The sequence below is a fragment of the Primulina tabacum genome, chromosome 4 (genome assembly GCF_025594145.1).
Source record: "Primulina tabacum isolate GXHZ01 chromosome 4, ASM2559414v2, whole genome shotgun sequence".
NCBI classification, from domain to species: Eukaryota; Viridiplantae; Streptophyta; class Magnoliopsida; order Lamiales; family Gesneriaceae; genus Primulina; species Primulina tabacum.
In genome coordinates this window covers 44364474-44379523 of record NC_134553.1, presented here as the reverse complement: position 1 = coordinate 44379523, position 15050 = coordinate 44364474, and the positions used below count along the sequence as shown (strand labels likewise).

At 39.7% G+C, this 15050-nt stretch overlaps 3 protein-coding genes across 3 annotated transcripts; all 3 read right to left on the bottom strand.

The window, feature by feature from the left end:
• Positions 1-2939: 2939 nt before the first annotated feature.
• Positions 2940-5385, bottom strand: LOC142543361 (putative disease resistance protein RGA4). The gene has a single exon (XM_075650580.1). The coding sequence runs from the start codon at positions 5265-5267 to the stop codon at positions 3009-3011; it is 2259 nt and encodes a 752-aa protein (XP_075506695.1). The 5' UTR covers positions 5268-5385; the 3' UTR covers positions 2940-3008.
• Positions 5386-7165: 1780 nt separating this feature from the next.
• Positions 7166-7681, bottom strand: LOC142542038 (uncharacterized). The gene has a single exon (XM_075648487.1). It carries the CDS (start codon positions 7679-7681, stop codon positions 7166-7168), a length of 516 nt encoding a protein of 171 aa, XP_075504602.1.
• Positions 7682-10386: 2705 nt separating this feature from the next.
• On the bottom strand, positions 10387-13632 carry LOC142542037 (uncharacterized). The gene is made up of 3 exons (XM_075648486.1): positions 11932-13632; positions 10865-11388; positions 10387-10729 (listed from the first exon to the last, which is right to left on the bottom strand). The coding sequence occupies exons 1-3, from the start codon at positions 13630-13632 to the stop codon at positions 10387-10389; spliced, it is 2568 nt and encodes an 855-aa protein (XP_075504601.1).
• Between the last annotated feature and the right edge of the window lie 1418 nt (positions 13633-15050).

Here is a 15050-nt window from a genome sequence, read left to right as displayed (position 1 = left end):
AGAACGTTTGAACATTGACCCATGGATAGAAAGAATACGTCGAGATAATTCTATAACAGTTGATGGAATTAAATTCTGAGTTTCCTACGAAAAGTTATGAATTCTACGAAACTTTCCTAAAATAGCGAGAACGCGATTTCGGAGGTCTAAACGAAGGATTTTCACGTTTTCGGACTATGCCTCACAACAAAGTTGTGAATATTACTCGTTGGGCCGTTTCAGAGGGAACTGCATTGGTCGATTTTAAAAATTCCATCGAAAATTTTTTTCCGAACAATTTCCTTCCCCAACCGGATTATGAACCTGGCTGCTCTGATACCACTTAAATGTCACGCCCCGAGACCGGGGTTAGTCGACATCGGCATTGTCTCACAATCACATAATTGCAAAACAACGAGCCTCGTAGTAAATCGCAATAACCAGTCTTTTTCATAACACGTAATCGTCTTTACAATGTGATGGAAATAAAATGCGGACGCGAAATACATGATGATAAAATTAAAAGACAGAATAAATTCGACTGGTCTCAAATGGATTTGCTTCATCACCATCCCCAAAAGTAATCTTGCTCTTCATCCTCGATTTGTTCCTCGTTCTTATCTGGGTGGGAATGTAAGGGGTGAGTATTTTGGGAAATACTCAGTAAATGGGGGCCGATCGTGCATAACGAATATCGAGGATATACATACGAATAAATTATCGTAATTTCAATATTAAGCATGTTGAATCAAATACTAATAAAAATGCGAATATAGCACTGAAAATCATATCATTTTCTATGGTTTTTACTGATCAGTCCCCTATATGTTACTCCTCTAAGGGGTGAGGCCAAAGGAACGGTTATTATAACCCACCGCATCAGGGCCTAAACAAAGCATATCAAAGTTCGGAATTTCCTTTACCATTTCTAAATCAAATCATTTCAGTGCATTTCAAATAATTCAAACATGCTTTCAAATATTATAACTGATATCGAACAACGAATAATTCAGGGAATTTCATACCAAATGAAAATGAATATATCATGCCGATCGAATTTTCAAAGTCATATTTAATTTATTTTCGAAATATATATCATGCTCACTTAAAAAGAAAATAAGTGTGCTATTTTGTATAATAATATCAAAAACCCACTTACAAGAACAAGTGTGGCAAACAAAAACTAACTTACGGAAGAATATATACATAACAAAAGCACACTTACAAAGGACAAGTGTGCAAATTATAATATAGCAAAAACACACTTACGAAGGACAAGTGTGCCAATTATAAGATAGCAAAAACCCACTTACAGTGTTTTGAATGCTAAAGAAAAACGTGGATGGTGTTGCACTGGGTATTCGAATTTTCTTCCCAGTCCGGATTGCGGCAGGGCTTCGCTACTTGAGGATGAAAGCTTCGAAAATATGGAGGATGCTAGAGAGAATTTCAAAATTCTTAGGTGTGAATTTCGAGTTATGGGGCCTCCTATTTATAGGCGCAGGATAAAATCCTACCATAATTAGATTGATACACATTCCCTATTTACGGGATAATCTTTCCATATACGTAAGATTATTATTCCCTAAATAAAACATTTCCAAAATTCAAATTTATGGCTTCTGGACTGGATGGATGAACGTAGACTGTTTTCTTGTACATGTTCGTGACGTATCTGGACTGTATTGCAAATTTGTTAGCTTCCTTATTGAGAAAACTTCCTTATATACGATATATTCTTTCCAATTAGGTGGATATCCAGCCTTAATTTACTGTGTATCTTGCACTGGATTTCAATTTCCATGTATTTATTGGCTTGGAAGATTTTTTGCATAGCATGTATTATTTATATTTTCGAATTTATTATAACTCGAAAATAACTTCTTTTACATGTCTATATTTCATTAAATAATTACCTGCCAAAAAATTTGGGTCCTCACAGTGATTCAGGACATATTCCTTCATTCGGGCTTACCCTTGTTAGCCCCATTCTTTTCATCAACACCTTGATTAAGAATTTTAGAACTCATTTCTGATTGCACCCATCGGATCATGGTAAGAGCGTCTAGTAGCATCGCCCCATGATTCCCTAGGTATCACTGATAGTGCCTGCAAGAACCAGTCGATTATGATTAACGTATAGTACGGTCCCTTCATCTCATATATCCCGATCGAATCTGCAACCATTGGTTCATCGAGGGTTGCATATTAATTTGATAACTATGTGATAACTATAATAGTGGCATCGCATTACTATTTGAGAACTCCTTCTCTAATGTACATCTCATACTCTGGCCAGAGATTCCATGCACTATTATTTTATCAGATCACACAAGATATCCACACCCGTAGGTGAGCGGTGAATTCCCGACTACAATTCACTGGCTCCTATATGTGTCGCAACTGTACCCAACCTCGCCACCTGATGACTCTCTTGGAGCCGATAAACGAGTCAAAGCACAGCCCTAGCATATAGAGCCTCAGTGTTGTCCCGGGTCGTAAGGACTAATGGTGCACAATCATAACCACGGACTTATCCTCTCGATGAATGATAACCACTTGGAAAGTTCGAGGGAGGGTTGTTCGGTATAATCATCATATGACTACCCATCTGCATGTTTGGACATCTCCATGCCCTTACCAAGAAACGCAGTACATAACATCACATATGCTAGTCTCGAGCTCAAGCGACCTTTATCCCTGTTTTAGGCGGCTGAATCGACTAGGAACCAATTTAGAATATGCAGTGTTTACAAATGAGTTTCAACATCGAATTACGATTCATTTGTATTAAAGCATAATCAAGGACTTTATCTATGCTGTTTGCATGGGTAAACAGATAAAGTATAACAAGACCATAAAAAGTTAAATTATATTAAAATAAAGATTGTTTATTTCACTTGAGTTAATAAATTTCCTAGCCAACTGTTGGCTTGCAGGACATCTACTCTAACAGGTAATCCAGTTTGGTAAGTAAGAGGCAGTAAAATCAAGACGCAGCAAGTTTGGAGATGCTTGTAGAGCATCTATTACTCCAAACCCCTCCACCTCTTCACACTCTCTAATGTCAGGTGTTGAATAAAGCTCTTATTTTTCAAGTCTGCTTTCTTAGCCTCAGACACAAAATCATATGCATCATCCAAGAAGATTATTGTAATTGTTAGAGATCCTCCAAGTTGGTTCAAGTCCTTCAAATACCCGAGCTTGTTGTCATATCCTCTGATACAACCAAAACGATCCAGTGTTTGAAGATTGACTAGTTTCTCCAATCCTTGGGTGAACTCGAACCTTGATGGAGTTCCTTCGACCAATAGATGCCTCAAGTTCACAAGTTTTTGGATTCCTTGAGGAAGTCCATGGAGAGACCAACAATTCGTAAGGTTCAAAGTTTGCAGATTATACAAATCACATATGGACTCTGGAAGCTTCTCTATCGAATTTCGACCAAGATTCAAGTATCTTACGTGAATTAAATCTCCAATTTCCATAGGAACGTCTTTCAACTTGCAATCATTTAAATTTAGCAACTTGACTCTTTTCAAATGGCTAAATAAGAACAGAGGAATCTCATTTTCTGTGCACATAAAACTGCACAGTTTTCTTGTTTGGCTATGCGAAAATAGATCCATGCTGATCTTTGCTTCAAACTTCAGCAAGTTTAAATGACGGATATTTTTGTCCCACACTCCATTCTGCGTTTCGACATCATTTTGGGCTATTAAACATTCATTATTGGTCAAGGATTGGGCAAAATCGTGCACAAGGTCGTGCATTTTGCACCATTCTACACGATTATCTCCAACCGAGGCATCAAATTCAAAATATTGAAAGAATGAACGCATTGCTAAATCCTCAAAATACTCTCGCCCTTTCAGCTCCATCTCACCCACAATGCCACTTGAGGTGAGAAACCCATGAGCCATCCAAATCCTTATCAAGTCATCTACATTTATGAGGAAATCCTTGGGGAAAATGGCGCAGTAAGAGAAACAACGTTTTACTGCAGGGTGTAACTCGTTGTAGCTCAACGCAATGAAAGGGAAAATATTTGTCCTTACTTCATCCATTTCCCACACCTTACTCTTCAACACATTTTTCCACTCTTGAGGACTACTTTTGAAACGCAAAAGACCTCCTAAAGTCTTTGCAGCCAATGGCATACCCTTGCATTTTTGGGCCATCTCCCGACCGATTTCTTTAAGCATCTCACAGTCACCTTCTTGCCTTCCATCAAAGGCAATTTGGCTCAATATTGACCAGCAATGCGGATCTGATAACGGATCCAACAATTGCATTTGAGCGCTTCCCATTATCTCCGCAACCTTTCTATTTCTTGTAGTGACCAAAATTCTACTCCCAGGGGCACCATTCTCCATCAAAGTGATATGCAGTGGTTTCCACATGGTGTCATCCTCTGTCCAAACATCATCTAAGACAAGAAGGAATCTTTTTCCTGAGATGGAATCCTTGATACTTTGAAGCAATGATTCAAACTGAGACAGATTAGGAGAATTCCGGTCTACGGCTTCCAAGATTGCTTTTGCAATCTTGATCTCATCAAAAGGATGAGAGACGCATACCCATATCTTGATTCCAAAGTGATCCTTCATCGTATTATCATTAAACGCAAGTTGAGCCAGAGTGGTTTTTCCCATCCCTCCTGCCCCTACTATGGATACAATGTGGATGTCATCTTCTAGCACACTACCCCTCTCAGGCAATAATTTCTTGATCAGTAATTTCAGATCATCATCTCTTCCATGTACTTTAGAAACATCCACAATTGACGTAGATATAATTCGCAGAAAATCCTGAGTCTCCCGGCTCAAATTAGGAATGAATTTGAATTCATCCTCATTTTCTTTAGAAATCAAATCTCGTCGCTTATTCAGTTTGTGAATATTTCGAGCAACGGGATGACGCACAACACTTTGTTTGAAACGGTAAAAACCAGACTGGAGAAAGGAACTCACCTTCTTATGCAGTTGATGAGATGACTCAGAAGCATCCCGGGATTCTTGTTTGAGATTGTAGAGATCCCATTTGTCCAAAACCTCTTCGATGTCGTAGGAAATATCTTGAAGCTTATCTAGCCAACTTCTGACTTTAGGATCCACGATCGCCTTTTGTTCTGCATCCATCAGCACTTGCTGGATTTTCTTCAACTTAGAGGATAGCTTTTGAGCCTCGTCGTTGGGATTGAGCGCCAGGCGAGCTTCTTCCCGGACTACCTTCTCGAGTTTTGGAGCCAATCGACTCAACAACATCAAAACAGCAGCATCAGCCATGCTTGCTTTCACCTTTTGGTTAACAAAAATTGGCAACAAAATTCAAACGGAACAATGCTCAATCAATTATCAGACTCTAGACTATTTAAGACATAGGCAAAACATTGACTATGGATTTGCATGCTAACTGCCACCTGTTATTGCTAATATTTTACGATAAAATTGTTATCGGCTATTTGAATTTCTAACTATTTGATCAGATATAGATTTTAGTAAAGTTTTTCATTTTGGGAATCTTTAGTTTTAGAAAGTTTTGTGAAAGCTTCTGAATATGAAGACAAGGTCCCAAGCCTATATATAATCTATCATTCGCCGGGTCTTAAGTTCCACGTTAATACTTGTACTAAACGATATCACGAATCAATTTTGTGACACAATTTTTAACCCGACCTAACTCATTAAATAATATTAGTTTTTATATTATTTTTTATTATAAATATTGATAGTATATAGTACAGTCTGTTTACTCATTTTAGTTTTTGTTTTTTTTTTTTTGGTTGCATGTGAATAGTGGAGCGGGAGAGGGGGAAACCCCCACAAACATTTTTACAATTTGACTTAGTTAAATTTACCAATTGCCGCCTATATATCATGATTAATAATGTTTTATATATATGTAATACAGTGAAAAGTAATTAGGTATATGAACTATTGAATAAATGTCAAATTGATACATGAACTTTTATTAATGGTTTTATTAGTACATATCCGCGGGATTCGGCCAATTTCCGATGATATTTAACTAAAATGTCCAATTTGCCCTTTATTACAAAAAAATACAAATTTATTTCTTTTTTTAATTAGGAATATTTGTATATTATATTTATTATATTAGATAGGTTATATCCTTTACAACAAAATAATTAGATATATTATATTAATGCATTCAATATGTAAATATTTTTAAATAAATAAATTGATAATATAGAAAATAAATTATATATTTAGCTAAAATTTTGATTTATATATACGTAATTTTCTCATTAATAATTTTGAAAACATTTTCAAATAAATAGTGGTTGTGATAAAAAAAAAAAGGTAATATTTTAGTTACATAATCATTTATTGAATATGATATTTTAACAAATTCTTGACTAAAAATTAATTTCAAATTTTATTTAATATAACGAAACCCATCTAAACAATATCAATCAAACCACGATAGATTGTGTCCCGTGCTATTTAACTAACAACGTAGATTATTTAAGCACAACAAAGTACATGAGTAATAAATAAAATTTTGAAAGTTAATCACCCTATATATCATTGAAACTTTGAACAAAAATACAAAAAAATATCATCGTGAATCATAGTTTAATTTTTAAAGTTTACCAAAAACAAGTCATTTCCCAGGAATAGCATTGATATTATCTACCAAAAATATCATATTATCATTTCCAAAACAATCTACCAAAAAAAAATCATTTTCAAAACATATAAAATATCATCGTGTAGTTTAATTTTTAACACAAAAGCTATCCTTGCATTTCCAAAAGTTTGAAACTCTACCATCATGCTCAATTTTGATGAGATTCTTGCGCATCTCCTGTCAAATAATTACAAAAAAAGGTGAGGAAATGACGATTATTTAACAACAAAAATTTGACATTTAAAAAAACATTATGAGTAAGAATTTTTGAATTTAAACAACTATATTACAACAAACACTAGTTAATTTTACATTCTCTATAAGATCAATAATAAATATTTCAGTGTCCAAATTAATATAAACTAATACAAATTATATTACCTTTCTCCTTTTTTTTTCAATTTTTTACCAAAATTCCCAGGATTGCGAGGACACGTGGCTTTGTTGTGTCCAAGTTCTTTGCATATGCTACAACTCGAATGAACAGATCTCTGATTTTCTTTCTCAGAAAGTGATTCATCTGCTCCTTTTATTCTTTTAACTTTGGCCTACCACGTTTGCTTTCTTTCCTTCTCACGATCATCTTAGGATAATTCTCATCCTCCCACATAGATTCATCAGGAATAGCATTGATATTGCTCTCATATGTCCTCAAATAGGCAGCTTTTGTTAAAAAATTATCAACATATTTCATAGGATCATCTCTTATATGATTGATACAAAAAATTGCATGCTCGCATGGAACTCCACTAATCTGCCACTCTCCACATTCACAAGTCTTTGAATTCAAATTCACAACAAACCATTTGCCATCACTAATTTCAAATAAGTGCTCAGATGATTCAAATCCATGCAATTGTCTACTTTCTCGAAAGTTTCTGCTTAATTTGCTTTCAACTTTTGGGGGCACAATTGAGTTCCAAGTCATAGCATTTTGTTGTCTTTCACAAAATCTTTTCATTAGTTTTCTTCTTATATGCTCCAATAATGTAAGGACCGGTTTTTGTCTCATCACCCTTAACTCACTGTTAAATGACTCAGACATATTATTTGTCACATGGTCATTCTTAACATGTATGTCAAAAGCATGTCTTGACCAATGAAAAGGTTCTTCTTGTCACGCCCCTAAACTCGGTAATGACACCGGCGTTGTTTAACAATCACACGATCGCAACAACAAGCCTCTTGTAGCACAGTATAAACCGAACCAGTTTATATATCATAATCTCAAATTAAATAACTGATGTCTTTACAATTACCAAAATAAATAAGACGACAGAGTTTTATTGCGGAAACGTAAATCTAATCAATAATAACTTAAACTAAATTCCTTGAGCGTTCACCATCCCCAGAACTGTTCGGACTCCTCATCCTCGAGTTCTTCTTCGGGCTTATCTGGGAAGGGTTGTAAGGGGGGTGAGTATTTTGGGAATACTTAGTAAATGGGGGAAAATCGAGCACAATAAAGACAACACGCATAAATTTCGAGAATAAAACATGACTTGCATACATACTTCATAAACATGCATAACATTGACACAGCACTGCGACTCATCTACTTTCTATGGTTAGTGACGTCAGTCTCTAATTTTTACTCCTCTAAGGGGGCGAGGCCGTATAGCGGTTATGTCCCCCACCGCTTAAGACTACGTCGTGGTTGGGATTCCCTCCCGTATACAGTCGACTTCTCACAGTACTTTTGAAATCGTATGACAATTACACGAAAAGAGTAGAAATAAGATTGTACTCGACTATTTATTTTTCTTGTAAAAATCGAAAACATGTATGCATAAATTCGAGATTTTTAAAGTTTAAAAAAAAATAGCCCACTTACTGTATATTTTGATGCTAAAAACGTGGGTGCTTGGCTTGGAAATAGGATCGCTCCTTGCTCCTACTTCGGACAGAACTTCAGCTTAATTTCTAGGATGATTTTCGGCAGAGTTTCGGCTTGGGAGAGCTGCTGAATTTCGAAATTTTAAGTGTGAGAATGAGTGGGTATGGTGTGGTATTTATAGGCCAAGGGGTGGGAGTTTGATATGGCATTCAAATCATGCCTAAACTTGTACCAAATCCCATAAGATTTGACTCCAAGTATGCCTTCCATGGTTGATGATCTTGCTCCCAAATTGAGCTCTTAATTTCCTAGTCTAGCACCTTCATTGGCTCGAAAATTGGTGCAAGGGAGGGGGAAAGATTTTCTTCCATCTTTTTAACTCAAGTTTCATATAATACACTATTCAAGCAATCTTATTTTTAGGCACATTATGCTAATTTTGGATTTTATTTTATTTGGCACTCACATGCCTTGATTTCTTGTATGCTATATCCCAATCTTGCAAAATCTCCTTCCAATTTTCGAAATTGTGCATGCCTTAAGGTAGATATTATTGTCTAGGCCACAAAGATTTCATCCATAATTATTTCCCATAAGCATATCTCATTTAATAAAAAAAAAATCTTATACCCAAATTCCTTACAAATTGTCATTGAAAATTTCGGTTTTCACATCCCTCCCTCCTTAAGAGAAGTTTCGTCCTCGAAACTGGAGTTGACCTGGTCTTCAAATAGGTAGGGATAATCTTTTCGCATCTTCTCTTCGACTTCCCAAGTTGCCTCTCGCTCGGTGTGGTTGGACCACTGCACCTTGACGTAGGGAATGATACGTCATCTAAGAACTTGTTCTTTGATGTCCACAATTCTGATAGGAACTTCTTCGTATTTCAGTTCTTCTCCCAAGTTTCCTTCGGTCAAGAATGGTTCTACTTCCAAAACGTGACTTGGGTCTGGAATGTACTTCCTTAGTTGGGACACGTGGAACACGTTGTGGATTCTTGACATGCTTGGTGGCAGTGCCAGTCTGCATGCTAGCGTGCCAACTCTTTCCAGGATTTCAAAGGGTCCAACATATCGAGGGTTCAGTTTCCCTGCCCTACTGAATCGGACAACGCCTCTCATAGGTGAGACTTTCACATACGCCTTCTCGCCCACGTTGAACTCTACCGGCCTTCTTTTCAGATCTGCCCAGCTCTTTTGTCGGTCTTGAGCTGCTTTGAGCTTTTCTCGGACAATTTTAACCTTGTCCACTGTCATCTGTACTAGCTCGGGTCCCACTATGGCTTTCTCTCCCACTTCATCCCAATAAAGTGGTGACCGACATTTCCTTCCGTAAAAGAGCTTCATATGGGGCCATCCCAATGCTGCTGTGATAGCTGTTGTTATAAGCAAACTCAATTAAGGGCAAATGGGTGCTCCAATTGCTACTGAATTCAAGAGCGCATGCTCGCAGCATATCCTCTAAAGTTTGTATGGTCCTCTCCGTTTGCCCATCGGTTTGAGGATGATAGGCCGTACTTAAGGTCACTTTCGTTCCCATGGCCTCTTGAAAGCTCTTCCAAAAGCGCGAGACGAAACTCGGATCTCTATCGGATAGAATGCTCACTGGCACTCCATGCAGCCTCACAATGTTGTCCATGTACAGAGAAGCCAACTTATCGAGATTGTAATTCATGCGGACGGGTAGGAAGTGCGCAGTCTTTGTGAGTCTGTCCACGATCACCCATATACCGTCGTGGCTTTGCCTAGACTTTGGCAATCCTACCACAAAATCCATGGAAATATGCTCCCACTTCCATTCGGGAATTTCCAAAGGTTGCAGTAATCCTCCAGGCCGCTGGTGTTTGCTTTGACCTGCTGGCATACCTGACATCTGGAGACGAATTCCGCTACGTCCCTCTTTATGCCATTCCACTAGAAACTATTCTTGAGGTCCCTGTACATTTTCGTACTGCCTGGATGGACTGCGAATTTTGACTTGTGCGCCTCTGCCATTATCTCTTGGCGAAGGTTGTCGCTGTCAGGCACACACAGCCTTCCTTTCATCCACAAAATTCCCTTGTCATCAATATGATGATCCTGAGTCTTCCTTTCTCTGACCTGCTCCTTAAGTTTAGTCAGTACCGGGTCTCGATCCTGGTTTAACTTGACGGTCTCCTGCAGACATGGCTGGGCCGAGAGGGATGCTAGAGTTACCTTGCCACGGCCCTTCCGACTTAGCGCATCAGCCACCTTGTTTGCTTTACCCGGATGGTAACTTATGGTCAAGTCATAATTTTTCAGAAGTTCGATCCATCGCCTTTGCCTCATATTAAGTTCCTTTTGGGTGAACAAGTACTTGAGGCTCTGATGATCTGTGAAGATTTCACATTTAGCACCATAGAGGTAGTGCCTCCAAATCTTTAAGGCGAAGACAACCGCTGCTAGTTCCAGATCATGCGTAGGGTAGTCCTGTTCGTGAGGTTTCAACTTCCTTGATGCGTAGGCGATCACTCTTCCCTCTTGCATCAGTACGCATCCTAGACCGTCCTTAGAGGCATCACTGTAAATAGTGAAATCTTTATTTTCTGCGGGCAGGATCAATACTGGCGTGGATGCGAGTTTCTCTTTCAGTGACTGGAAACTCTTCTCACAATCGTCATTCCAGCTGAATTTAGAATTCTTCTGTGTGAGTCTCGTCAGTGGCACGGCTATCGAGGAGAACCCTTCGACGAACTTCCGGTAGTAACCTGCCAATCCAAGAAAGCTTCTGATATCAATGGCGTTCTTCGGTCTCGGCCACTCAGTAATCGCCTCTACCTTCCTTGGGTCCACTGACACTCCTTCTCTAGAAATCACGTGTCCCAGAAATGACACACTCCTTAGCCAGAATTCACACTTGTTGAACTTAGCATAGAGCTTATTCTCTCTTAAGGTCTGCAGAGCAAGGTGAAGGTGCTCTTCATGGCTCGTCTCGTCAGGAGAATAGACGAGGATATCGTCGATGAATACCACTATGAACTGATCCAAGAATGGCTTGAATACTCTGTTCATCAGGTCCATGAATGCTGCCGGTGCATTGGTCAAACCAAAAGGCATCACTGTGAATTCGTAATGCCCATACCTGGTTCGAAAGGCTGTCTTGGGGATATCTTTAGCCCTGACCTTCAACTGGTGATAACCTGTCCTCAGATCCAGTTTAGAAAAGATGGCGGCTCCTTTAAGCTGATCGAACAGATCGTCTATCCGAGGTAGAGGGTACCTGTTCTTGATTGTGATCTTGTTCAATTCTCTGTAGTCGATGCATAATCTCATACTACCGTCCTTTTTCTTTACGAAGAGTACTGGAGCTCCCCACGGGGACACACTCGGTCGAATCTGCCTTTTATCTAGCAATTCTTGGATTTGTTCTTTTAACTCCTTGAGTTTGGCTGGTGCCATTCTGTAAGGCGCATTAGAGATTGGGGTCGCACCGGGAACCAGATTGATCTCGAACTCCACTTCGCGGTCCGGGACTGTCCCCGAGAGTTCTTCTGGAAAAACATCTGGGAACTCTCTTACTATAGGTATGTCCTCCAGTTTCAGCTCGGATTTCTCTTTTATTTCACTGACCATTGCTAGGTAGATGTCTTCTCCGGATTTCATGGCCTTCCAAGCTTGAGACGCGGAGAGCAGCAACTTCCGGTCCTTGGATTTGCCGTGGAACACGACTTCTCCCCGATATGGGGTTCGGAGTTTGACTCTCTTCCCTTTACAATCTACTATTGCACTGTTTCTTGCTAACCAATCCATTCCTAAGATTACGTCGAAATCGACCGTGATCAACTGTATCAAATCGGCGCTAAAAGTCTGATCACTAATACTGATTTTACAATCTCTGTAAATCTCGTTCGTTTCAACGGCTCTATTAGTAGGTGGCGCTATTCGGAAAGGTTCAGTTAGTTTATCAGCCTTACGTCCTAACTTCTTAGCAAACCTCTTAGACATAAAGGAATGTGTAGCACCACAGTCAAATAATGCGTAGGCAGGTACTGATTGAATTAGAATGGTACCTGACACGACTTCAGTTGCGTTGTCAGCCTCTTCCTGAGTCATGGCAAAGATCCTAGCATTGGGTTTGTCCTCCTTTGGTTTACTAGGGCCTGCTCCCGTATTTGGCCCAGTTCCTCTGTTTGGCCCTGCTGGTCGGTTGGCAGCGGTAGGACACTCTGCAATTCTGTGCCCCGACTTTCCACATCCAAAGCATACACCGCTGGCCCTTCGGCATTCCCCGGAGTGCTTGAAGCCACATGTTGAGCATGGCTTAAGTCCTTGATGGTTATTGGCGGGGAATTTCCCTGAGGGAGGTCCACCTGACTGATTGGGCCTCTTGAACATTGGTTTCCCTTGAGAGGGCTGACTGTTAAGGGGTCGCTTGTTCCTGTTTTCCCCTTCTCTTCGACGAATATCAGCTTCGGCTCGGATAGTCGCACCCATTAGGTCTAAAAATTTGATAGGTTGGTAGACTGCTAGAGCAGATTGGATCCTTCTATTCAACCCCTTCTTGAAACGATGCAATTTCAGAACATCGTCTACCATAATCGCTGGAGCATATGATCCAAGGGCATTGAACTGAGAGGTATATTCTACTACTGACATGTCTGGAGCCTGACTGAAATTTTCAAATTCACTTAACTTCTGCAGTCTGACTTCTGCCGGGTAGTACTGTTTCAGAAATGTTTCTCGAAAGATTCGCCACGTGATTGGTCCAGCAGCGGTCATAGCTGGCGAGACTGCTTCCCACCATTTAGATGCCTTGTCTTCCAAGAAGGGCACTATCACGTCCACTTTTAGTGCATCCGGGACTTCCAACAGTCTCAACTGAGTTTCCATGCTTTTTAGCCAACTCTGGCTAACTTCGGGGTCGGCAGCGCCACTGAAAGTTGGGCACATGTTCTTGCGCAGTGATTCATAATGAAACTTGACCCCATGCTGTGGTGGAGGTGGTGGTTGATTGGCATTCGGGTTCACTAACCCTTGGAGTGTTGTCGCCACGATCGTGGCTATAGCCATCAAATCTGCTTGATTAAGGCTGAACTGAGGTGGAGGTGCGTTGCCTTCTTCGTTGGCATTGTTGTTGTTGTTGCAGTTGTTGTTAGCATAACGGGGGTTGCGATTTTGTCTTGGTGGTCTACCGGCCATTTCCTACAAGTTAAACGCTTCTAAGAATTCGTTGTATATATAACAAGATTGAATAGATAAGTTATGCTGGAACAACTGAAGTTAATAAGTAAGCATAACTTGAATATACATGAACAACTGAGATTAATAAATAATCATAATTTTATTAATTTTTTTTGAATGTAAAGAAACAACTAAATGAACAAAGCGTGCTGAATGGAAATAAATCATACTGACTGAAATAAAATAGCAACTAATGGAAAGATAAACTCCTAGTAATAGGGAAAGGTAACTAAGAACTCTAATCATCTATCTCTCCATCTCCTATGGCAGCTATAGGCTCGTCGATCTCTATCGACTCCTCTTCTTCCGGCTCCTCCTCCAGCTCCTCCTCTTGCAGTAGCTCCACCATGTGGGTGAGCTGGGCATTCTCTGCATTAAGCTGGGCCACCTGTGTCTTCCACCCCTGAACATCTGCCTCTGCCTCGTCCAACAGATCTATGGTACTCTGGTGGTGTAGTTCGTACCCCTTCTTATTCTCCTTGATCTTGTTCTTCAGCGCTTCACCCTGTTGAGTCAGCTGGTAGTTCACTTTGGCAATGCAGCTTATAGCCTCACTTAGATTTTCAAGTCTCTTTTTGCTCCTGTCATTCAGCTGTTTTTCTTCCTCCAATTCTTTGAGATAGCGCTCCACATCCTCTCGCAACTTTCTATTTTGATATTTGCACTGTTCTATGACATCTCTGAGGTCCATGTTATCACTCCTAACTAGCTCACCTTGATAGATAGACTGATTAAGGCAGGACCTGAATCTCTTCTTTCTCAGCGGTTAAGGTTTCGACCTCACTCCTCCTCTCACTCAATCGGGCTCTAAGTCGTCGAATCTGACGGGACTGATAGTGAAGGGCAAGCTCCTTCATACGAATGGCAGCTTGGGCACGGGTGTGGGGCCGCATAGGGGTAGATGGAGCCATTTCCTTAAATCAAAAAAATGGAAATGCTCAGAATCCGAAATAGACAGTCTATAACAAGTGAGAATATGCAATATATATGAAATTTTCGAAATTTAAATAAATATATATTTTTTTTCCAAAAATGGAAAGTTTGGAATTTGACATATGGGTTCGAAGAATATGTCGAGAGGATTCCGGGACAATTGACGGAATCGAATTCGGAATTTCCTACGAGAAGTTATAGGGTCTACGAATATTTCCTAAAACGGCAAAAACGACGTTTCAAAGGCCTAAACGAAGGATTTTCGCGATTTCAGCCTGGTGCTCATGACTTTAGGGTGGTGAGCCTTGCTCGTTGGGCCGTTTCGGAGGGGGTAGCATCGGCCTCCAGTTAAAATTCCACCGAAAATTTTTAGGGTTTTTTTTTTATTTGAAAATCGATTTTTTTTTTCCACTCGGATTACGAACCTGACGGCTCTGATACCA